The following is a 23,688-nucleotide window of genomic DNA, read 5'->3' as shown; positions in this document are numbered from 1 at the left end:
CTGGTTGAACTAAGAATCACGTTTACTAGTCAATTTTAAATCTAAAATGTACAGATTCTTTCCTTTTTGCAGATATTAAAGATTTTATATGTTGACATATAATAAATATAAAACTATAGAATACTTTTGCATTCAGTAATGAAGGTACAAATGGAAAGAAAAATAGAAATACAAGTAAAGGGCGGGGTTTCGTGGTCTCTGACCAATAGCAAACTACAACTCCACTAGTCTTCCTTAAACATCACTTGACTCCTCCCACTAATGACAGTGCGATAGTTTTGATCAGACTCCGTCTGTTTTTTCTGGTTTATCTTATTGATTAGTTTTATAAACGTTCATATTTTTGTGTTTGGATACAAGTCATCGTAAAATGGATGCTCTAAGGTATGAACAGAAATGTATATGTTGTATTTCATAGATGTTGAGTAAAATGTTGCACAACACTTGTGGCGAACAAGTAAAGCAACGGGATTTTCATTCATATTTCGAAAATATTTTAGGTGGTTTGAATCGAGAATAGACCAAACACGACGAAAACAAAGGACTATGTTTTAATACTTTTTCATAGAGCTCGTAAAACAAGTTGTCATATCAAACCAACGCCCATAGGATCCAAGTTGAGTAATATGACAGCAATAATTGCATTACATTTATTCCTGTCCTTTTCTTCTCAGAAATTTGTTTCGTTCGTGGTCATCTGATGCCAGACTTAATGGTAAAACCGTAATAATTACTGGAGCCAATACTGGAATTGGCAAAGAGACAGCCATTGACCTGGCAAAGAGAGGTGGGCAACATTATTTCTTAAAAGTTTCATGTTAATATTATGTAAAAATGTTGTCTAACTGATGTCCTGTGTTTAGGAGCACGGCTTATCATGGCATGCAGAGATATGGAGAAGGCCGACGCAGCCTTAAAGGAAGTTAAGGATGCTTCAGGAAACCAGGATGTTGTTATCAGCAAGCTTGACCTGTCAAATTCCACATCGATCAGAGAATTTGCAGAAAAGATCAATAAAGGTGAGATCACCAGGATATGGTATAAGTATATAAGTATAAATGTCTTTCTTATATATCTGGGTTGTCTTTCAGAGGAAAAACAAGTCAACGTCTTAATCAATAATGCTGGTGTGATGGTTTGTCCTTATGGAAAGACAGCAGATGGCTTTGAAATGCAAATTGGAGTCAACCACATGGGTAAGCATGTGTCATTTGTCCAAACTGGACACCATTTTTAATTCTAAAAGACATTAAGGAAGACATCAGAGCTGTTTTTCTTTCTGTAGGTCACTTCCTTTTGACGTATCTGTTATTGGATTTGATTAAAAGATCAACGCCTGCGAGAATCATTAATGTCTCCTCCACGGCACACAAATGGGGGACCATCAATCTGGAGGACATTAACAGTGAGAAGAGTTATGATAAACAGAAAGCTTATAGTCAAAGCAAGCTGGCAAACATTCTGTTCACTCGCTCACTGGCCAAAAGACTGGAAGGTATGTCTTTTTATAATTGATATTTACTTTTATTTTCATAATTAAAACTGTAAAATATATATTTTTTTATTATTTATTGTATTAATCTAAATATGACCCTGTTCAAAAGTGTACATACATTGGATTCTTAACAGTTATTTTTTGTTTGTTTAGTGATAGTTGTTCATGAGTTCCTTGTTTGTCGTGAACAGTTAAACTGCCCCGTGTTCTTCAGAAAAATCCTTCAGGTCCCACAAATTCTTTGGTTTTTCAGCACTTTTGTGTATTTGAACCCTTTCCAACAATGACTGTGTGATTTTGAGATCCATCTTTTCACACTGAGGACAACTGAGGGACTCGTATGCAACTATTACAGAAGGTTCAAATGCTCACTGAAGCTCCAGAATGAAATACAATGTTTTCCTTGTTTAATTTGAAGATCAGGGTAAATTTAAGTTATTTTGTCTTCTGGGAAATGTGTAAGTATCTTTTGTAGCATCTGAAGGGCAGTACTAAATGAAAAAATATGATATTTTAGCAAAATAAGAAAAAAATCTTCATTCTTTTCAAAAGTTTTCATCCCCTGGCTCTTCCTGGCATGCTTCCTTCTGAAACATCAGTGAGCGTTTGAACCTTCTGTAATAGTTGAATTTGAGTCCCCCAGTTGTCCTCAGTGTGAAAAGATGGATCTCAAAATCATACAGTCTTAGTTGGAAAGGGTTCAAATACACAAAAATGCTGAAAAACCAAAGACGGAAAAGTAGGACCTGAAGTATTTTTATGAAGAACAGTGTGCAGTTTAACTGTTCATAACAAACAAGCGACTAATAAACAACTATCACAAAAAAAAAATAAAAAAAAACAGCTGTGGATCATCAGGTAACAATTCAGTATTAAGAATCAAGTGTATGTAAACTTTTGAACAGGGTCATTTTTATAAATTCAACTATTCGTTTCTATTGTGGATTATATGTCTTTTATGTGAAATGTCTTATTCAGGTCAGTACTAAATAAAAAATAACATGCATTTTGTATGATCCCTCTTATTTTGGTCAAATAATTAACATTTGGCCTAAACTGTACAATGTATTAAAATGTACATTTAAAAAAATTAATTCACTAATATTATCTACACTTCAATGAAAAAATCATCTGGTCTTTGTGTGGCATCTCAGGCACTGGAGTAACAGCGTATTCTCTCCATCCTGGAGTGGTTCAGACTGAACTGTGGAGGCACTTAAATAAACCTCAACAAGCCGTCATGTGGATGGCAAAGCCCTTCACCAAATCATCTGTGCAGGGAGCTCAGACCACCATCTACTGCGCCGTGGCCCCTGAACTGGAGACAGAGAGTGGCAAATATTACAGGTCAGTGGATTTTTATCTCAATCCCAGCAGTCTGCCTTAAAGGGATAGTTCATCTAAAAAGTTTAATGCTGTCATTAATTACTCACCCTCATGTCGTTCCATTACAACATGAGAGTGAGTAATTAATGACAGAATTAAAATGTTTGGGTGTACTGTCTCTTTAAAACAAAAATGCAGTAGAGCTTTCCATGTCACACCTACCCAGCCTCTGTCTACACAGAGTACACCATAATTACACACGGGTCCAAAAGGTCATATTCTGTTGTCTTTCAATTAGATATTATTATCATATAGCATTATACACAAGTTTATCAGTATTGCTGATAAACTTGTGTATGATGTCATGGTGTATTATAAAGCAATCTGAAACAGTTCAGACATGTTTTAATTTTTCTGTTTCCCGCTCTCCACACAGTGACTGTGCACCTGCAAAATGCTCCCAGGCTGCCATGGATGACGAGGTGGCCCAGCGCCTCTGGCAACTCAGCTGTAAGATGCTCAGCATCTCATGGGAGTGAAAACTGCTCCTGATGAAGTTTTACTCCTGCCTGCCTGAGATTGGCCCATCTACTGTCAAAATACAGAAATACTAATAGTTAATATTAAACACACTAGCCTAAATTATCACTAAATATAACAAAATTTAACAGGCTTTTATACATGATGTGAAATTTATATAATATATTTAGTAGATTCTGGTCTCAGGTTGCATAAGTTATTTCTCTTATAATAAATGTACATATTTATGCACTAAATGATATAAGTGATGTAATCATCATAAATGATGCAATTGCCGGAATCAAGCAGTTGAAAAAAAATGCACTGAATGTATGTGAATATTTTTGAATACATTTACACTTTTGTATCCTGGCTTTAATTTTGAGTTTTGTATGACCCAAAAAGAAGAAAAAATTAAAATAAACAAAAATTTTATAATATTTTTACATATATTTGTTTGTATTTTAATTCAGTTTGTTTGTTTGTATAGCACTTTTCATGCAAAGCAAAGCAGCTTAACAGACAATTAAATTAAAGGTATGATTTTTTTTTTCATTTTTCGTACATGCACACACACACACACACACACACACTCATATGTACATATATATATATATATATATATATATATACACACACACACACACACACACACACACACAATTTTTATTTATATATATATATATATATATATATATATATATATATATATATATATATATTTGATATTGCACTTTGCATTTTACAGTGTTTGTCCAAAGGTACATGCAGAATAAATCTGAAATAAATAGTCAAATACAAGTCAAAAACAATATTATACAATACAATTTAAAAAAACACGAAACAGTTAAAGTCAAAGATGCCAGCACTGCAACTTATCTCTGCTCTTTCTCAGTCTTGGTCGCCATGACAATCTCTCATCTCTGCTCTCACCATGACCCAGTTACCATGACAACCTCTAATCAGCTCTGCCTCCTTTGACCCGATCACCATGACAACTACAAATGGCAACTCTGCTTCCCCTGACCCAGTCGCCATGACGACCTTCAACTGCAGCTTTTCTCTCCTTGTGACCCGTCACCATGACAACAACTCATTGCCCAATATGGTGTGATGCAGGAGAACATACAAAGAAGGTCACTAGCCCCATCTAGTGGACAACAAAAACTAACCCATCCTGTCATGTCTTCTATCTCAGAATATAAACTAAAACAGCTGTTAAATGTCTAAAAAATTATTTTAACCAAATAGATGTTCCAGGTAGGCTACTCTTTGATACTGTAAGAGCAGTATCAGTTGTGTGGTAATGATATGAGGCCCTCAATTATCTCCAATTGGCAAATCACAAGCGCTATGAGAGTTGAAGCCATTTTTGTTGGGGTAATTAACCACAAAAGTAATTGAAAAGCATGAATGGAGCCTTGTGTTCAGTAATGAACTTGCATGTCATTCTCTCCTCACATCCTTCAGTCCTGATGGAGCAAAATGAGCAGAAACCGCGACGTAAGTCCTGTTTCCAACTTAATTAAATTGCTCTATGTTTCTAATATATAGCATTTGAGCTGTAGTTTATTATTTTCATGGATGTCAGCTTGTGTTCATTCACTTATAACAAATAAAGGTTCCTATCAGAACCGAAAAGATGTTATGGTCGGATGCCATAGTAGAATCTTAAATTGTTGATTCATGAAAGAAACACAAACTTTTTATTGTCTAGTTGTTTTTAAAAAAGCACCTGGTGCTTTAGAGATTCCAGAAACTAGTACAGTGTTCTGAAGAACATTACTGACTGATCATTTATAACTGGTGACCAGAAAACCAGTCTTAAGTAGCACGGGGATATTTGTAGCAATAGCCAACAATACATTGTATGGGTCAAAATGGACATTTTTTCTTTTATGCCGAAAATCTTTAGGTTTTTAAGTAAAGATCATGTTCCATGAAGATACTTTGTAAATCTCCCAATGTAAATATATATTAAAACTTAATTTTTGATACATTGCTAAGAACTTCATTATATTTAGATTTTTTGCATCCTCAGATTTTCAAATAGTTGCATCTGTAACAAACCATACATCAAAGGAAAGCTTATTTATTCAGCTTTCAGGTGATGTGTAAATCTCAATTTTTTAAAAAAATTACCCTTATGACTGGTTTTGTGGTCCAGGGTCACACATATATTTTATTTAATATATAAGTTACTTGTGTGGTTTGTAAACACACATGTATTTATTCAATAAACCAGCAAATTAAGTATTTTATTAAATATAGATCAGATCATGTGACTAATTATTAAAAGTCCTGGGAATACTACTATATTAACTTTAACAAATATAATTTCATTATGCTATATAATCAATCAGTGTTTATTAATATTAATATTTATTAATTGAATAATTAATTGAATATTGATAATAATAATAAATATTATTTAAAATAACTGTTTTCTATTTAAAAATATTTTTAAATGTAATTTATTCTTGTGATTTCAAAGCTGATTTTTTTGCATTATTACTCCAGTCACATGATCCTTCAGAAATCATTCTAATATTCTGATTTGCTACTCAAAACATTTATTATTATTATTATTATTATTATTATTATTATTATTATGTTGAAAAACGCTGAGAAGATTTTTTAAGCTCCTTTGATGAATAGTCTTTTAAGGAACATCATTTATCTGAAATAAAATCTTTTGAAACATTATAAATGTCTTTATTATCACTTTTGATACATTCAAAGCATCCTTGCTAAATTAAAGTATTAATTTCTATTATTTTTTCCTAAAAAAAAATTACTCCGCAAGCTTTTGAATGGTACAGTGTATAATGTTTCAAAGGCTTTTTATTTCAGATAAATGCTGATCTTCGGATCTTTCTGTTCATCAAAGAATCATGAAACAAATGTACTCAACTGTTTTAAATATTTTTATAGGATATCAAAATATAGAAGAATGTAATTATGCTGAAAATGTAGCTTTGATCACAGAAATAAATGACATTTTAAAATATATTCAAAATGAAAACAGTTATTTTAAATATTAAAAATATTTCAAATATGTACTGTTTTTGCTGTACTTTAGATCAAATAAATGCAGGCAGAAAAAAACTTTTTTTTTCAAAATTCAAAATAAATAAATACAGTATATATAGTTTATATAAATATGGTGGTCTTTTTACCTCAATTTAGCTTTAGTGTGAATGTTGTACTGTGACAATATTGTCTATTATCTAGGAATAATAGACAATACTGCTGCAACATGCGAAATATTTTATTAATATTTTATTAGGCAAAACTCAATAATTCATGTATCAGGATTATTTCAAGAACATTTTTCTTAAATCAGAAACACTATATTTTTCGTTTGTGGTTTTCAGTCTAAACATAATTTGCTGTATGTGCCCGTGAGTGGTCGCTCTCGGCTTGTTCCCTGAAGATTTTCACGCAAAAATGCGTCAGGATATCCAAATACCCCGCAGGCATCATGAAGCTCTTTCTAAATCAACTTTTAACTAGTCTATATAGCTAGTTTAAAACTTTAAACCCTCAAGACACAATCCAGATAGGGAGAAAGATAGATTTGCGTTACTCTAATCTATTTATCACAGCGTTTCCCCCCTCTAAACTTTTCTTTTAATCTTTCCAAAATGCCGGTGAACATGGCTGGATGCACCACAGACTGCGTGGAGAAGCCGATCTCCATCTGCTTCCAAAAGTTCGGCCGCTTTGTGGGAACTTACCCGTGGTGGTTCTTCATCTCTCCTCTGTTCATCTCCGCGGTGTTGGGGAGTGGGTTTTATTTCTTGGAAGATCGTGAGGCCAATGACATTGAGGATCAGTTCACACCTGTGAACGGTCCTGCCAAACTGGAGAGGCAGTTCGTCCAGCAGAACTTCCCGCAGAACGACTCGGTGTTCTCCAACCAGAGACTCTACACGGATGGAGTTTACGCGTCCTTCATTGCGGTCTCAAGATCCTCCAACATCCTCACAGACGCTGCCTTTCAGGAGATAGTAACTTTAGACAGAAAGGTGAAAGAGTTAAATGTGACCATGGGTCACGAGGTGCTCACTTTTGAGGGACTTTGCGCGAGGCGATACAAGAAATGCATACCTAATAAGATACTGGATATTTACAAATATTATGGGGAGAATTTAGAAACGACCGAGCTCAGCTTTCCCTTCTTTCGTTTTGGATTCGCGTACATTTTCTTGGGATATTCGGTTGGTGGAGTGAATGTAAACTCTTCAGTTATTAAAAGTGCCAAAGCAGTGCGTCTGTTTTATTTCCTGAAGGAGGAGAATCGCTCCAGAACAGATTTATGGCTGAATGAATTCCTCAAGGTTTTTCCCTCCAATTTATCACTAAACTTCATTAAGGTAGGTCTTATTTATGTAACCCTTGAGTACTTTATTGATGACAAATGGAGCTTGTTGTCACAATTAATGTCTGTAGGCCTACTGCATATAACATCAAAAGTTGGTTTAATGGTTTCAAATTATGTTTTGCTACAGCCTTGGTTTTACAAGTCTTCTTCACAAAATCGTGTTCAGTGTTGGGGAAAGTTACTTTTAAAAGTAATGCATTACAATATTGAGTTACTCCCTTAAAAAAGTAACTACGTTAAACGTTACTTTTTTATGGAATGTAATGCGTTAAGTTACTTTTGCGTTATTTTTTTAAAATCTGGGCAGGGCTTGCTTGTTTGTTTTTTATATTAAAAGTTCTATTTTTGGCAAATTTAAAAGCCTTTTCACACCAAAATCCTCAGGCTTAGAGAAAAGTAACTAGTATTCTAGTATTCTCGTCTGTACAGTAGACCGCAGAAGAAAGAATGTCAACTCGTTTCCAATAAAAAAAGGAAAACAAATGTTGGATTATCTTGAATAATTTTTGCTTATTACTATGGATGATTTGGATCATCGAAGGTCGGCAGCAAAGACATTGGTTAATAAAATGGGATTAAATACATAAAGGATATTTGTATTATTTAACATTTAATTATAGCAGGTTTGCATTGAATTTCACTGTTCTTATTCATTTTGAAGAACACTGTATGTGTTTTTATTTTTGTGAGTGAGATTTTTATTTTTTGCATGTTTACACTTAACCTAGAACTAACGTAACATTTTACAATTTCTCTCAACATGGGGACAGAAGAGCTTTTATTCAACAAATGGGTGGAAAAAGTAACTGGCATTACTTATTTGAAAAAGTAACTCAGATATTTTCTTGCCAATTAAAAAGTAAAGCATACTTTACTAGTTACTTGGAAAAAGTAATATTATTACATAACTTACGTTACTTGTAATGCATTACCCCCAACACTGATCATGTTGGCTTGGGTTGTGGCATATTTAAATTTTGTAATTTTATAGTTTTTTTTTTCATTTATTAAATTATGTTTAAAAACACATTATATGACCTGTAGTACTATTTACTGGCAGAGTTTTGTTGTGACAACATGCCCCCCTATTGCTCAACATTAGCTAAATGAATTATAATTTCTATTTCTTGGGCAATATCGGTGGAAATGTTTGTTTAATTAGTTTAACTACAATAAGAAATGCTCTTGTAACTATCTTATGAGCTAAATCTAAAATGCTGTCAATATTATTTGCACCCTTAGGTGACCCATTCCACATCTTTGTCAAGGCAGGTGGAATTTGAGGCCAACACAAAGGATGTGATTCCTCTCTTCTCTATCACATACGTCATTGCCATTGCATTCTCCATTCTCTCTTGTCTGAGGTATATTAACTTGAAGAGTTGAATAAGCTATTTTCTGATGCTCAGAGTATTGTGCAGTGTCTAGCACATGATTTTTTTTTTTACCAGGGCTTCTGTGTAGATGTTTTTACATGCACTCAGAACCTACATTTGACTTGTGAGTCTTTTCTGCTCATCAAGGCTGCATTTATTTGATTAAAAACACAGGAAAAAATCAGTAGTATTGTGAAATATTATTGCAATTTAAAATAGTGGTTTTCTATTTTAATATACTTTAAAATAAAATTTATTTTTGTGATGGAAAGCTGAATTTTCAGCATCATTACTCCAGTCTTCAGTGTCACATGATCCTTCAGAAATTATTTTAATATGTTGTTTTATTATCAATGTTGACAACAGTTGTGCTGCTTATTTTTTTTTAAACCTGTGAGGATTCTTTGATGAATAAATTGTTAAACAGAACAGCATTTATTTAAAATAGAAATCTTTTGTAACAATATACACTACCATTGAAAGTTTAAGGTCAGTAAGTTTATTCTTTGTTTCTTTCTTCGAAAGAAATTATTACTTTTTTTCAGCAAAGATGTGTTAAATTGATAAAAAGTGATAGAAAAGATTTCTATTTTTAATAAATGCTGTTCTTTTCAACTTTATATTCATCCAAGAATCCTGAAAAAGTATCACAGGTTCCAAAAAGTTACATTCAGCAATTTACCAACATTCAGAATAAATCAATCTTTGAAAAACACTAAAAATCTTAATATGATCCCAAACTTCTGAATAGTGTTGGGAAAGATTTGAGCAGATTTAAATTAGAATGTTATGTCCACATATGCAATCTATAATCATATTCCAAATTTGGAAACCATTTTAATACACCCAAAGATACATTATGCAAAACCAAAGTGATTAGCTCACCTTTCGAGTCTGTTCTGCATCTTCGTCCAAGTCTTTAGTCATTCATTTTTCACGTTAAAGTCTCTGTATAGGAAATGGAAATTATTTATTTAACTCCCAGAGGCCGGCTGTATCGCCGGCGATACCAGCTCTTTTTTTTTTTAGATCAGCGCAAAAGACACTAAAAATGCTCTGTCGGTTTTAGTCATACAAATTAGAGATATACATCATTGGAAACTGTAAAGTGTGTACTTTTATTTGTGCACACTCACAAGAACAGCAGAAAGTTATTGTTCCCCAAAGAAAGTTCCCCAGAAAGTTCCCCCAAATCCCAACTGCATTCAAAATAAATTAACGAAAATGATTGCAAAAAAGATTTGTTCAAAATGAATGAGTCAACATGTGTGACAATTGTTATAAAGATAGTCCTAATAAAAAATCTATTTTGTCTTTTTTTCAGGTTTGACTGTGTCCGAAACAAAGTATGGGTCGCTACATTTGGGGTGTTCTCTGCTGGACTGGCTGTTTTGTCCTCGTTTGGGATGATGTTACACATTGGTGTCCCGTTTGTCATGACAGTGGCTAATTCTCCATTCCTGATATTAGGTAAAGCATAACTACAGTTGAGGTCAAAAGTTTACATACACCTTGCAGAATCTTCAAAATGTTAATTATTTTACCAAACTAAGAGGGATCATACAAAATGCATGTTATTTTTTATTTAGTACTGACCTGAATAAGATATTTCACATAAAAGACACGTTTACACAAGAGAAAATAATAGTTGAATTGATAAAAACAACCCTGTTCAAAAGTTTACATACACTTGATTCTTAATACTGTGTTGTTACCTGAATGATCCACAGCTGTTTTTTTTTTTTTTTTTTGTTTACTGATAGTTGTTCATGGGTCCCTTGTTTGTCCTTTCTTAGAAAAGTTCCTTCATGTCCCACAAATTCTTCGGTTTTTAAGCAGTTTTGTGTATTTGAACTAGGGATGCACCGAATCCAGGATTCGGATTCGGATTCGGCCGAATCCTGGGCTTTTTGACGGGGTTCGGTTTCGGCCGAACCTTAGATTTATTTTCCACCGAAACCGAACCCTAGACTTGCACTACGACGTCACACGGCCGTTGATTACGTGAAGGTGTTTAGGCTACATAGGACCCGTTCGAATGTAGTAGGCTGTAAGAATCTGAAAATGGAACTCGTAAGCAAAAAAAGTTTTGTTTGGCAGTACTTTCCACCAAAAGAAGGCGATTCAAGTCGAGCTTTATGTTCAATTTGCAATGCCAATTTGTCTCGTGGTGGCAAGGACCCTAAGCAGTACACAACATATCGCCGATGTTAAAACATTTGGCCGTTCACATGTCGCGCCTAAAAACGCGTGGAAAACGCTAGGCGCGCCTCTTTCTTCCTTGTCAACAAAGCGCTCGGGCGCTTGCGCTCCGGAAGCGTCTGCCGTTTCTAAGCAACCATCAGCTGCGCTCTAGCTCCAAGCTGCGGAGCGCTTGCTGCATTCTGAAAAGTTGAGATGTTTTTATCTCGATGCGGCGCGGACGCGCCTGGAAAAACGAGCGCGTCGCACCGCGTGCGCGGCGCTTCCATTATGCGCGCGCAAGCCGCGCATCTACATTTAAAATAACGAATTTGAGCGCGCAAAAGACGCTACATGTGAACGGCCCCTAAAACATCCAAAAGAATACGAGTTTTGCATGAAGGAATCTACAGACAGCAGCCAAAATGCAGCAACTTCAGGTACGGCAGCTGGACAGTCACAGCTAAAAACGTGTAATTAAGGATGCGAGTAGGATTCGGTATTCGGTTTCGGATTCGGCCGAATCTTAAACAGTGTATTCGGTATTCGGCCGAACCCCAAAAATCTGGATTCGGTGCATCCCTAATTTGAACCCTTTTCAACAATGACTGTATGATTTTGAGATCCATCTTTTCACAACTGAGTGACTCATATGCAACTATTGCAGAAGGCTCTTTCTGAGGCTGATGCTTCAGAAAGAAAAACTTTTGGAATTTGAAGATCAGAGTAAATTTAACTTATTTTGTCTTGTGGAAAACATGTAAGTATCTTCTGTAGCTTCTGAAGGGCAGCACTGAAATGAAAAAAAAAAAAAAAAAAGATATTTAGGCAAAATAAAACAATTTTAGGCCTACACATCTTCAATCTGTTCGAAAGTTTTCACCCCTGGCTCTTAATTCATTGTTGTTGTTTTTTCTGGAGCATCAGTGAGCATTTGAACCTTCTGTAATAGCTGCATTTGAGTCTATCAGTTGAATCCCTTAGTTCAACTAAACAAAAATCGCTGAAAAACCAAACAAGGGACTCATGAACAACTATAACTATACAAAAAACAAAGCTTTGGATCATTCAGGTACCAAAACGGTATTAAGAATCAAGTGTATGTAAATGTTTGAAAAGGGTCAACTATTTTTTTCTCTTGTGGCCTATATGTACACATCTTTTACACTGCAAAAAATGCTTTTCTTACTTAGATTTTTTGTCTTGTTTCCAGCCAAAATATCTAAAAATTCTTAAATCAGGAAGGATTTTTTAGACAAATAAAAATTATGTTCTTGTTTTCAGAAAAAACAAGTCAAAATTGAGTTTGTTTTTGCTTGAAACAAGCTAAATAATCTGCCAATGGGATAGGAAAAATAACTTAATTTAAGAATTTTTAGATGTTTTGGCTGGAAACAAGACAAAAAAATCTAAGTAAGAAAAGCATTTTTTGCAGTGTAAGTGAAATATCTTATTCAGGTCAGATCTAAATAAAAACATGTGATTTGTATGATCCCTCTTATTTATTTAAATAATTAACATTTCCCAACTGTATAAAGCCAGCTCTGTACAGTGTTGATTTATATTAACCGATAATTGTTGTGTTTTAAATAGGAATCGGAGTGGACGACATGTTCATCCTCATTTCCTGCTGGCAGCAAACGAATGTTCACGATCGAGTGGAGACTCGCCTGTCTAAGACATACAAAGAGGCGGCCATTTCCATCACCATCACCACACTGACAGACGTGCTCGCTTTCTACATCGGCCTCATGACGCCCTTCCGCTCGGTCCGCTCCTTCTGCTTATACACCAGCACCTCCATCCTTTTCTGCTACATCTACAGCATCACATTTTTCGGAGCATTCCTCGTTCTTAACGGACGGCGAGAAAACAGCAACAAGCACTGGTTGACCTGCAAGGGAGTACCGAAGGAGTGTCCAGTGGGTCAGTCGAAGTGGTACGAATTATGCTGTGTTGGAGGCGCATACGACTCTCATACTGGTACGGAGGAGGTGCAACCAATGAATCACTTCTTTAAAAAATACTACGGCCCATTTCTGACGAAATCCTGGACGAAGGTTTTTGTGATCGTGTTGTACTGCATCTATATGATTATTAGCATTTACGGGTGTTTCCAAATTCAAGAAGGAATCGATCTTCGCAATTTAGCAGCTGATGATTCCTACGTGGTGAAATACTACGATAACGAGAAGGCGTATTTCTCTGAATATGGGCCAAACATCATGGTCGTCATCCGACGAGAGTTTCCATACTGGGAAGAAAAATACATGACGGATCTTGAAACTTGCATTGAAGATTTTAAAAACTTATCTTTCATTGAAAAAGACATATTCACCTCCTGGATCAAATCGTACAAGTACTACGGATATCACACCAAACTCAATCTGAGCACCGAAGACGTCTTCAAAGACAACCTAGGAAGATTTCTCCGATTTTATTCCGATTTCAAACAGGATGTCAATTTCACCAACAACTCCATCCACGCGTCTCGCTTCTTCATACAGACCGTAAATATCTCAACAGCTTTGGATGAGATGAATATGTTAAATAAATTAAGAGAGACTGCACAAAAGTGCCCTGTTCCTTTATTAGTTTACCACCCTGCCTTCATCTACCATGACCAGTATGCAGTAATAGTTAGTAACACCATTCAAAACATTGCGGTTACGACAGCCGTGATGTTGCTTATCTCACTTCTCCTCATCCCAAATCCTCTGTGCTCCCTCTGGGTGACTTTTTCCATCGCATCGGTCATTGTCGGCGTCACTGGGTTCATGGCATTATGGGATGTTAACTTAGACACCATCTCCATGATCATTCTTGTGGTCTGCATTGGCTTTTCCGTAGACTTCTCTGCTCATATATCATACGCCTTTGTCTCTAATAAGAAACCCAGTGCGAATGACAAGGCTGTTGAAGCACTGTTTCATTTAGGATATCCTATTTTACAAGGGGCTGTGTCTACTATTCTTGGGGTGGTTGTGTTGTCTGCTTCTAAGAATTATATCTTCAGAACTTTCTTTAAAATTATGTTCTTGGTGATCTTCTTTGGTCTCTTGCATGGGTTATCTTTTATCCCGGTTTTTCTGACCTTCTTTGACATGTGCAGTGGCACACCGGCTAATAACAAGTCGGGCCCAGAAGAGCAGGCTATGAAGAACCACACCAACAACATTCAAGCAAAGGCAAAAGATGGTGAGCTGAAAGAGCGGGAGATTTACGACAATCACAGTTTTCAACAGGACAACCACCGAAAGTGTCGGTCTCAGCCCTGCTCTGCCATTTGGATGATAACCGGCAATAACCATCACTTCCAAGATAATCATATGTGCGTGGCAAGCACTGTTCCAATGTTCAGAGTGGATAGTCAGACCTATGAGGTGCACATGTATACACCGTCTGATGATACCATGTTAAAAGTCAAATGTCAATCAAAAGAGTGCTTGGAAAGTCAAAATTGTGTTTTAGGAAATAGCAACCACATTCAAGATTCAAATGTGCCCACTCTTAACGGTTCTGATTTGTCCATTTTGTAAAATCCTTATACTTTAATTTCTTCTGTTTGTATGCGTAACACCTTTTATATGTTTAAATTAAAATTACAGATGTAAATCTAAATCAATAAGATTGGAACATGGCACTTTTTTTTTTTTTTTTTTACAAAAGATACATCTGAGCCAATGATTTTAGGACTTTTTATGGGTTTCAGGACTTTACTCATTAACTCACCATAGACTGTATTAATCTGTAAAAAAAAATCTGTTCAAACAAACAAAAAAAATATTTTTGAAAATGTTTACAAAATCCATAACATACGTAAGCTAACTAACTTAAATGAATAATAGCAACTAGCCTCATTTATGAAACATAAAAATAACAGCCGTTCATAAAACCATTCTTCAGTAAATTGTCTTTAATTTATGTAAGAATGGATTTTTGAATGATTGACACAGAAATGTATTGTGTTACCAAATATTTAAGTCTTTTTTTTCTTGATATGTGAATATTTCTATTTAGTTATATATAAAAAGCACAATTATTTAGTTTTCTCAATTTTTAATCTTAACGCACATACGTAAGCATACTTTGCTCTGTATTTATGAGAGGTTTGCAATGTTTTCTTATGGATTGTTGAATGTGTAAAAGCCTATTAAAGACATAACTAAATATTCAAATTGTAACTATTTTTATTTGCTGATATAAACAGCTATAAAATGATCATTTACAAAGACTCACATTCCTTTTGCTTCTGTAGTGCACGTGCTGTTGTGCTTTCCTTGAGAAAAGAGGATTGCCTGAGTAAGGATTAGGAGAACTGTGAATATTTTCACTCTTTACACGAGTTTTGTTTGGTATTTTGGTATTTTTCAATTTTATGAATGGAAGAGTATCACATTTTTAGGACAAAATATTATTTTCTATTTAAAACTACTGTTTAGTTTACTTGGTTTTCCATATTTCATAAGCCTGTTGCTGCATGTTTGCCTAAAAGCCTGGATTTAAATTTTGGCAGAAATATTATGCGACATACCTGACCTTTGATCTCTCTTTGGTGTTGTTAGGGATGAAAAACGTATTGGTGAATCAAATCAAATATAATCAAAACGTACGTTTGAAATCAAGATTTTATTATTTGACATGCAATTTACAATACAACTTGTGACACATAAGACAATATTGTGGTTAAGCTTGCTACAATTAAAGGGTTAAAAAAATGAAAATTCTGTTATTAATTACCCTCATGTTGTTCCAAATCCATAAGACCTTTGTTTATCCTTGGAACCCAATTTAAGATACTTTTGATGAAATCCAAGAGCTTTCTGAACCTGCATAGACAGCAGGAGTCCTTCCACGTTCAAGGCCCCCAAAAAGGTACCAAGAAAATCAGTGGTTCAACCGTAATTTTATGAAGCTCCAAGAATAATTTCTGTGCTCTTAAAAAAAAAAAATGGTTGAACCACTTATGTCACATGTACCATTTTGTTGATGTTCTTGGTACCTTTTTGGGCCTTGAACATGGAAGGACCCTTGCTGTCATGGGAGAGCTCTCGGATTTCATCAAAAGTTTCTTAATTTGTGTTCTGAAGCTAAACGAAGGTCTTACAGATTTGGAACAACTTGAGGGTGAGAAATTAATGACATAATTTTCCTTTTTCTGTGAACTATTCCTTTAAGCAAATATAGAATTTGGCATAGGAGGTTTAGCTGAACACAAAACAAGCTAGCTCAAAAAAGTAAAAATTCAAGTCACATTTCATGAATACTTCACTAATCATCTTCTTTACTATGCACAATCTACTACAAGGTGGCGGAAAAGGAAAACAACTGTATACATTACAGCTTCACAGAAATCTCACAGTCCTCATCCGTGCTCTGTTTTATGAATTCATTCAATGAGGACAATGTACTGTTTGGATCAAGTAAAGCAACAAGGGGAATATTCACACCTATTTCTTGAAACAAGCGATTTTGCAGCGTCATGGCCAACATCGAGTCAATTCCTAGTGCAGTAAGCGCAGTTTCTTCACTGAGATCATCAGTATCCACACTGCAAATTTCAGTCAGAATCCCTCTAACACAGTCATCTACCGATGACTGAACATTTATCCTGGAGTCCTCAACAACCTTGTTTTTCAGTCCTTTCTCCACTAAAGCAGAAAGGCGAAACTTGAGAGATGCATTCTGAGAGAGGACGTGGTTCTTCAGGTTCCTGAAATTGAATTTGCAAACCACCTGCTGGGGATAGTTATCTAACAGGCAGTGCTCCAGTGCTTCGTGAATCTCTGATACGTCCATGATCATTAGCCCTTTTGTTTCAAGGAACTTCTGAAAATTGTCTTTGTCCATTAGCAGGCCTAGTTTAAGCGGTCCCCAATTGATTGACTGTCCTGCTAGTCCAATATTACGTCGGAAGTGACAAAAAGCATCCAGAAAGGAATTAGCTGCTGCGTAGTTGGCTTGTGCAGCATTTCCAATAAAAGAGGAGATTGAGGAATAGCACACAAAGTAATCGAGTGTTTGGCTGTGCAGAGTGGCAAAGTGAAGATTAAGAGCACCACAGATTTTAGGTTGCAGGACTTTTCGGAAAAGAGACCTATTGAGAGTTTCCAGTAGTCCATCGTGTAGAAGAGCGGCACTGTGGAACACCCCCCTGACTGGACAATCAGAAAAATATTTTTCAATCACAGTAATGGATTCAATCACCTGCTCTGATACAGAGACATCACACGGAAGAGTATGAATTCTTACTCCGTATCTCCTTCGGAGATTGTTTATGTCCTCTTGTACCTTTTGAGAAGGTGCACTCCTTGAGAGAGTGGCAATGCATCCTCCACCCCTGTGGGCAATGAACTTTACAGTTTCAAATCCCAAACCAGAAAGACCACCTGTAACTATGTACACACCTTTCTTTGAGAACAGCTGCTTTGTTCTTGGAAGCAAAGGGATGGTTGACATCTTGCTCGTAGAATTGTCACTAGCCAGAGCTATCAAGTCTAGAGTTCTTGCACTGAAATAAGATTCAGAATGCTCTGGAGACTGAGAAGGCATGCCTTCAGGGAGCACCATCTGAAAAGTGCTGCTTTGTATTAAAGGGCACACTTTGTGCAAGTGCATTCCCTTTAGCCACTTCTGTAGTCGAGCTCCTTGTGCCTTAAGTCGTGATTTCTGGAAGATTTTGGACATCTCAAGAGTCTGGAAGCAAGTTCTCTCACTCTCCCTCTGAATTACATTGATTGTCGAGTACCATGGCTCATGGACACCACGTACTGCAATGACGTGACTTGCATTGGCAACTCTGACAATCTCTGTCAGAAGTGAGCAATCATATGGTGGAAGAATCACAAGAAGCCAACACTGCTTCGGATTTTGGACTAATCCACTTGTCTCACTCTCTGTAAAAACACTCCAGCCTGATTTACTTGCTATGAGCGTCAATAAGTTGACTAGAGCGGAGTCATGAACAGTAGAGAAGATGCCCAAACTTTGCTGTGGTTTGGTCTTGGGTAATGCACACTGGAGTATCTCCCAGGTCAGGACAATGTATGAAACACAGGGAATGTCCTTTAGGAATGGAACCCTTTTTATTTTAAAACACACATCTTGGGGGAGGACAACTTTGGAAGTTGCTTTCACTGGGTAACAACACACAACATTGTCTCCTACTTTAAGTTTGTTGACATCTTTTCCCACAGCCGTAATTATCCCGCTGAAGTCGAGTGCTAGGAGACTGTGGTTCTGGGTTGTGTGCTCGTTCCAGTACATCGTCTGACCAAACGTTAGTTCTGAAGTACTAACTGGAAAATAATCAGATGAGTGCATGCATACCTTACTAAGCTGAACCTCAATGCTTTTCCTTTCAATTGTGTGGACTGAACTTGTTGAAGGCAAGGCTGATATGCTGGTCATCCTGTAGGCATTAGTTGTCTGCAAAGTGAAATCCCTGGGCTGTAGGGTTTTTGATTCAGCCTTCGGTTCTTCAATTGTGGTGATAGGAGTATGAGTTACCACAGCAGAGTAAACCTTTCCTTTACTGATAAAGACTTCTGGGCACTCTTGGGTCTTACATGAGTTAAGCACATGAGCCAGTGCCTCTATATCCTCTCTTGACACTGAGGAAAGGTCAATGAGCTGGAATGAGATCCCTGACAACTCTGCAGCACATGCCCTTGTCATGCCTGATAACACAAATCCAGGACTTATGCTTTCAACTGTCCCATCCGCAGACCTGTACGTAATGACTCGAATGGGGCATGCACAGCTCCGGCTTCGTAAAGACAAAACAACCTGGCGGTAAAGTTCACAGCTGTCCACCAAGGACTCAAGAATGACTTCAGATTGGAGGTGGCTAATATTCTGAACTCCCCAGATAAACAGGATTGTGTCCAGTTCCATGTCTGCTGCACTGCAAAGAGAGTTCAACGGTAATTCTGAGACCTGCAAGGCTGAAGGTAGAGGAACAAACACAGATTTTGGGTGCAAATACGGCTTCAAACCTTTAGCAATACCCAAGGTGTCTTCAAAGACCAAAGCCTTGATTCTACTGAGGGAATTGCTGTCGGCATGAATGGCAACCTTCTGGTTATGAAAGAAGCATGATTCCCTGATCTGTGCATGTCTTCCCAGAAAATTGATTCTGACGTCTCTTAGCTCAATCAACACATGACCATCTTTGTTAGTGAAACATCCACAAACCTCAAAGTAGTCTGGCATTTCTTTGGTCAATCTCATATACATGAACATCTCTTTACAGGGAGGTGCAGATATCACCATACTCCCAATTGCAGAGGGAAATCCAGGCCGGACTGTGCTAGAGACTAATACTAAAACTGAGGACATTTGCAAGAAGTAGTCTAGGACCACTGGGTGCAAGCAATACTCATACAGATGGTTTAGTACTCCTTCTGGAATCCTGAGACTGGTCACTGCTTCCTTAAATCCTTGTCCGTAATGAATATCACCAAGTTGTTTGAAGTTGGGCCCATACTCAAATCCTATGTCCTCGAGAGTGTTGTACACATCCTTTGTTTCAATGACTGATGGACATCTCTTCAAAACAGTGTTGAGGTGAATGGTTTTCTGTTCAATCATAGCTGGTCCACCTTCAATGCTGATGGTGCCTGATGCATGCACGGTAACAGAGGACTGAACCTGAAATGTGGCTGTGTCCTTGGATGTCCCAATTGTGATTTTGAGAGGAGGGCAGTTCTTAGTTAGAACAAGTAAACTTTCAAAGTTGATTGTGAGCTGGAATGAGTTGAGAGGTCTTTTTGGAACAGCAGTTTCCATTATGGATGCCAAAGCCAATTCAACATACAATGCCCCTGGGGCAATGGAGATCCCATTGTTCTTGTGTTCCCAAAGGTAAGAGGTTGTAGCTTCTGACAGGTTGCACTTGATTACTTTCCCATCACGTTTACTTGGACTTATCAGTGGATGTGGACTGCGAGAGACTGCTTCATTTCCCCGTCTTACGTCCTCAAAGTATACCTCATTCTTTTGACACTCAAATTGATACCTTGGGAAAGCAACAAGCTCTGTTTCAAACCCTTTGTAGAACTCGTCCCACTTCACATTGACTCCAAGTTCAAACAGTTTTGATACAGCTGTGAACATTGTCTCGTGGTCTTTATCTGGATGAACTGATGGAAGCACTGTGGTGTCATTTCCCAGAATCTCCATGATGTTCCTTTGCAGAGCCCGTCTTGGACCAATTTCCACAAAGACTGTGTTCCTTGTGTGGTTGGAAACTGATTTAATTGCTTGTTCAAATGCAACAGGCTTTCGAATGTTTCTTGCCCAGTATTCGCCTGTTACAAAGTCCCCTTGACAACACATCTTACCTGTTACTGTGGAAAAAAGTTCACACTCCATTTCATTCAGAGTTAGCTGTCCAATGTTGTCTTTGATTTGGCCTAGTATAGGATCCATCATGTGACTATGGTAGGCAGCGGGAACATCCAAGACATGAAGGAACAGGTTCTTGCCCTTGAACAAAGACTGAAGCTTCTGGTGCACATTATTAACTGCCTCTTTATCACCTGACAGCACACATGACATAGGACTGTTCACAGCAGCTAGGCAAATCTTTCCTGTGTATGCAGGGAGAATTTCCAGAACATCTGGAACAGGAACGTTTCCAACAACCAGCATTCTTCCACCCATTACTTTGGTCTGCAGCACACTGCGATGGTAGACAACTTTCACCGCATCCTCGAGAGACAGTAGGCCTGAGCAATAAGCTGCAGCAACCTCTCCCACAGAGTGTCCAAGAACAATATCCGGTCGGATGCCCCAGTTCCTAAGAAGATGAACAATTGCAACTTGGATTGCAAAGAGAAGTGGCTGTACAACGTTTGGTTTGGAGATATCTTCATTGTCATAGCTGCTTGCAATCTTCTGCAAAATACTGGTGCATTTGAGCTTCTGGAAGTAGTTTTCCACCTCTTTGACCTTGTCCCTAAAAGCAGGTTCTTCTCTTAGTAGTTGCTTACACATTCCCCTATAAGTAACACCATTCCCACAAAATACAAAAACTAACTTTAGGTCCTGCTTTGTTGGAGCTAATTTCTTGTTAATGCTAGATTTGAGTTGTGATTTTAATTCTGACATAGACGATGCACCAAAGACCTTTCTAAATTTGTTCATAATGTGGCTTCTTCTGCAAGCGGCTGTATAAGCAAGAGCTTGCAAATCAGCCGTCTCATCTGCTGAAATCCTCTGAAACGTGTCAGCTATGCATAACTGTAGAGACTGATCTGTGGCTGCAGACAGTGGAAGCAGTTTTAGAGGTTGAAGAGTGTGGCAGTCAGAGACTGTTGCTTGAACATACTCACTGATGATGGCATGGGCATTGGTGCCACCGAACCCAAAGCTGTTTAATCCAGCCATCCTTATCCTGGATCCAGAGTAAAGCCATTTTTCAGCTCTGGTGGGGATTTTAAGATTGAGTGCTTTAGCATCTATGCTGGAATTTTCTGCTGAGTAGAACACAGAGGGGACAATGGTTTCGTGTTTCATCATTAACAGAATCTTTATGAGTCCTGCCACCCCTGCTGCAGATTCTGTATGTCCGATGTTACTCTTAACAGAGCCAATAAATAGAGGCCCTGAGATTGAAGATCTTGCTTTAGCGATGATTTTTGAGATGCTTCTTGCTTCAACCGGATCTCCGGCTGGTGTTCCTGTCCCATGAGCTTCTACATACTGGACATTTGCTAGATAATTCTCAGAGGAGTAGATCATGCGCAGGAGAGCCTCCTGCTGGGTCATGGAAGGTTTGGTAATTGGTGTGACTGTGTGGCCATCTTGATTTACTGCAGTCTTGTTCACAACGCCCCAAATATTATCAAAGTCCTCAAGAGCCTGAAAAGAAGCAATGACCTTTTTATAAACCATAAATGATATATCATGAATAATTTAAAAATAAGTAAAATACCTACCTTTTTCAAAGGCTTTAGTAGGACTATACCACATCCCTCCCCTCTACCATAGCCATCTGCTGTACGGCAGAATGGCTTGCTTGTGCCCTCAGATGAGATCATCTTTGCTTTACTGAGGGCCACAAAGACTCGAGGTTCAAGGATGCAGCTGACCCCTCCACACAAAGCCATTTCACAGTCCCCTAGGAATAAGGTAAAACAAAGATAATTAACAACTTATAGTAATAGTTTGCCCAAAAATGAAAATTCTGTCATTAATTACTCCACCTCATGACGTTCCAACCCTCGGTTTTCATCAAAAATATCTTCATTTGTGTTCCAAGGATGAACAAAGGTCTTACGGGTTTGGAACAACACGAGGGTGAGTCTATCCATATAAATATTAAGCAATGAACAGACTTTAGAGTTTAAAAAAAAAGCATCAAAACCTTGTCTGATGGCCTGACACGCAGAATGTAGGGCGACAAGGGATGAAGAACATGCACTGTCAATGGCAAATGAAGGTCCAGTCAGATTGAAGACATAGGAAATTCTGTTGGCAGCTATACTCATAGCTGTTCCGGTGCCATTATAGTGGGTTATAGTGCTGGGACTATTGTTCAAAAGTGTCTCATAGTCTCTGTTCATAAGACCTGAAAACAAACACAACACTATCAGTATCCAAAAAAAAAAAAAGTGAACATCTTGCATTAGATGCATCTAATATATGTACCTATGTAAACCCCTGTTCTGCTCCCACTAGCTTTTTCCAAGGGTATCCCAGCATCCTCTAGAGCTCGGTATGCACACTGCAGCAGCAGTTTCTGCTGAGGGTCCATGTATTCAGCTTCAGCCTCGCTGATGCCAAAGAACTTGTGATCGAACTCATTGAACCTGCAAAAAAAAATTACTATATCATTTCACCTTCTGAGAAACAGAAACCTCAAATGCATGCAAATGCAGTTTTGACTGGGTTATTCCTACCCTTCAATGAGTGCAGCTTTGGTCGTCTGCGTTTTTCCTGGTTTGCTTTCATCAAGATGAAACCACTCTGAAGTGTCAAATCTTTCATCTGGAATCTGTTCCACACAGTTCTTTCCCTCCACAAGAACTTTCCAGAAACTTTCAACACCCTCACCTGTGAAGGTAGTAGATAGTCATGCAAATGCACACAGCATTGTCACAAACATAAGAGTACATAAACAACACATTTATATTTACACTTACCTCCTGGGAAGTTGCATCCAATTCCTATTATAGCAATATCCTCATCCATTTTAGCAATATTTTGTTTATTATGCAAAAAGTAAAAAGTAATGTACAAGCATCTCTCAGCTCAGCTCTGCTGGTCTGCTCATGGTTGTGACCAGTATTCATCAGTTCCCAATAACATCTAGGCATTTTTAAAGCCTTTCACAACTGAAAACCAATAGGAAAACACATTTCTTTCAACAAAGGGTCTTTAAATGTGCAACCCTTCCT

At 37.3% G+C, this 23,688-nt stretch overlaps 3 protein-coding genes across 3 annotated transcripts; 2 read left to right on the top strand and 1 right to left on the bottom strand.

Annotated features, from left to right (window-relative positions):
- Positions 1-256: 256 nt before the first annotated feature.
- rdh12l (retinol dehydrogenase 12, like) lies at positions 257-3,790 on the top strand. The gene is made up of 7 exons (XM_073830512.1): positions 257-384; positions 675-787; positions 864-1,019; positions 1,092-1,196; positions 1,286-1,495; positions 2,650-2,842; positions 3,258-3,790. Exons 1-7 carry the CDS (start codon positions 371-373, stop codon positions 3,358-3,360), a joined length of 894 nt encoding a protein of 297 aa, XP_073686613.1. The 5' UTR covers positions 257-370; the 3' UTR covers positions 3,361-3,790.
- Positions 3,791-6,812: 3,022 nt separating this feature from the next.
- ptchd3a (patched domain containing 3a) lies at positions 6,813-15,429 on the top strand. The gene is made up of 4 exons (XM_073831074.1): positions 6,813-7,719; positions 8,970-9,091; positions 10,428-10,573; positions 12,878-15,429. The coding sequence occupies exons 1-4, from the start codon at positions 6,988-6,990 to the stop codon at positions 14,821-14,823; spliced, it is 2,946 nt and encodes a 981-aa protein (XP_073687175.1). The 5' UTR covers positions 6,813-6,987; the 3' UTR covers positions 14,824-15,429.
- Positions 15,430-15,917: 488 nt separating this feature from the next.
- Positions 15,918-23,485, bottom strand: pks1 (polyketide synthase 1). The gene is made up of 6 exons (XM_073830986.1): positions 23,434-23,485; positions 23,191-23,344; positions 22,940-23,100; positions 22,656-22,859; positions 22,228-22,409; positions 15,918-22,150 (listed from the first exon to the last, which is right to left on the bottom strand). The coding sequence occupies exons 1-6, from the start codon at positions 23,480-23,482 to the stop codon at positions 16,622-16,624; spliced, it is 6,279 nt and encodes a 2,092-aa protein (XP_073687087.1). The 5' UTR covers positions 23,483-23,485; the 3' UTR covers positions 15,918-16,621.
- Positions 23,486-23,688: the final 203 nt, after the last annotated feature.

This window comes from Garra rufa, chromosome 24 (assembly GCF_049309525.1).
Source record: "Garra rufa chromosome 24, GarRuf1.0, whole genome shotgun sequence".
In the NCBI taxonomy this organism is placed as follows: domain Eukaryota; kingdom Metazoa; phylum Chordata; class Actinopteri; order Cypriniformes; family Cyprinidae; genus Garra; species Garra rufa.
This window is presented reverse-complemented; position numbering and strand designations above follow the sequence as displayed.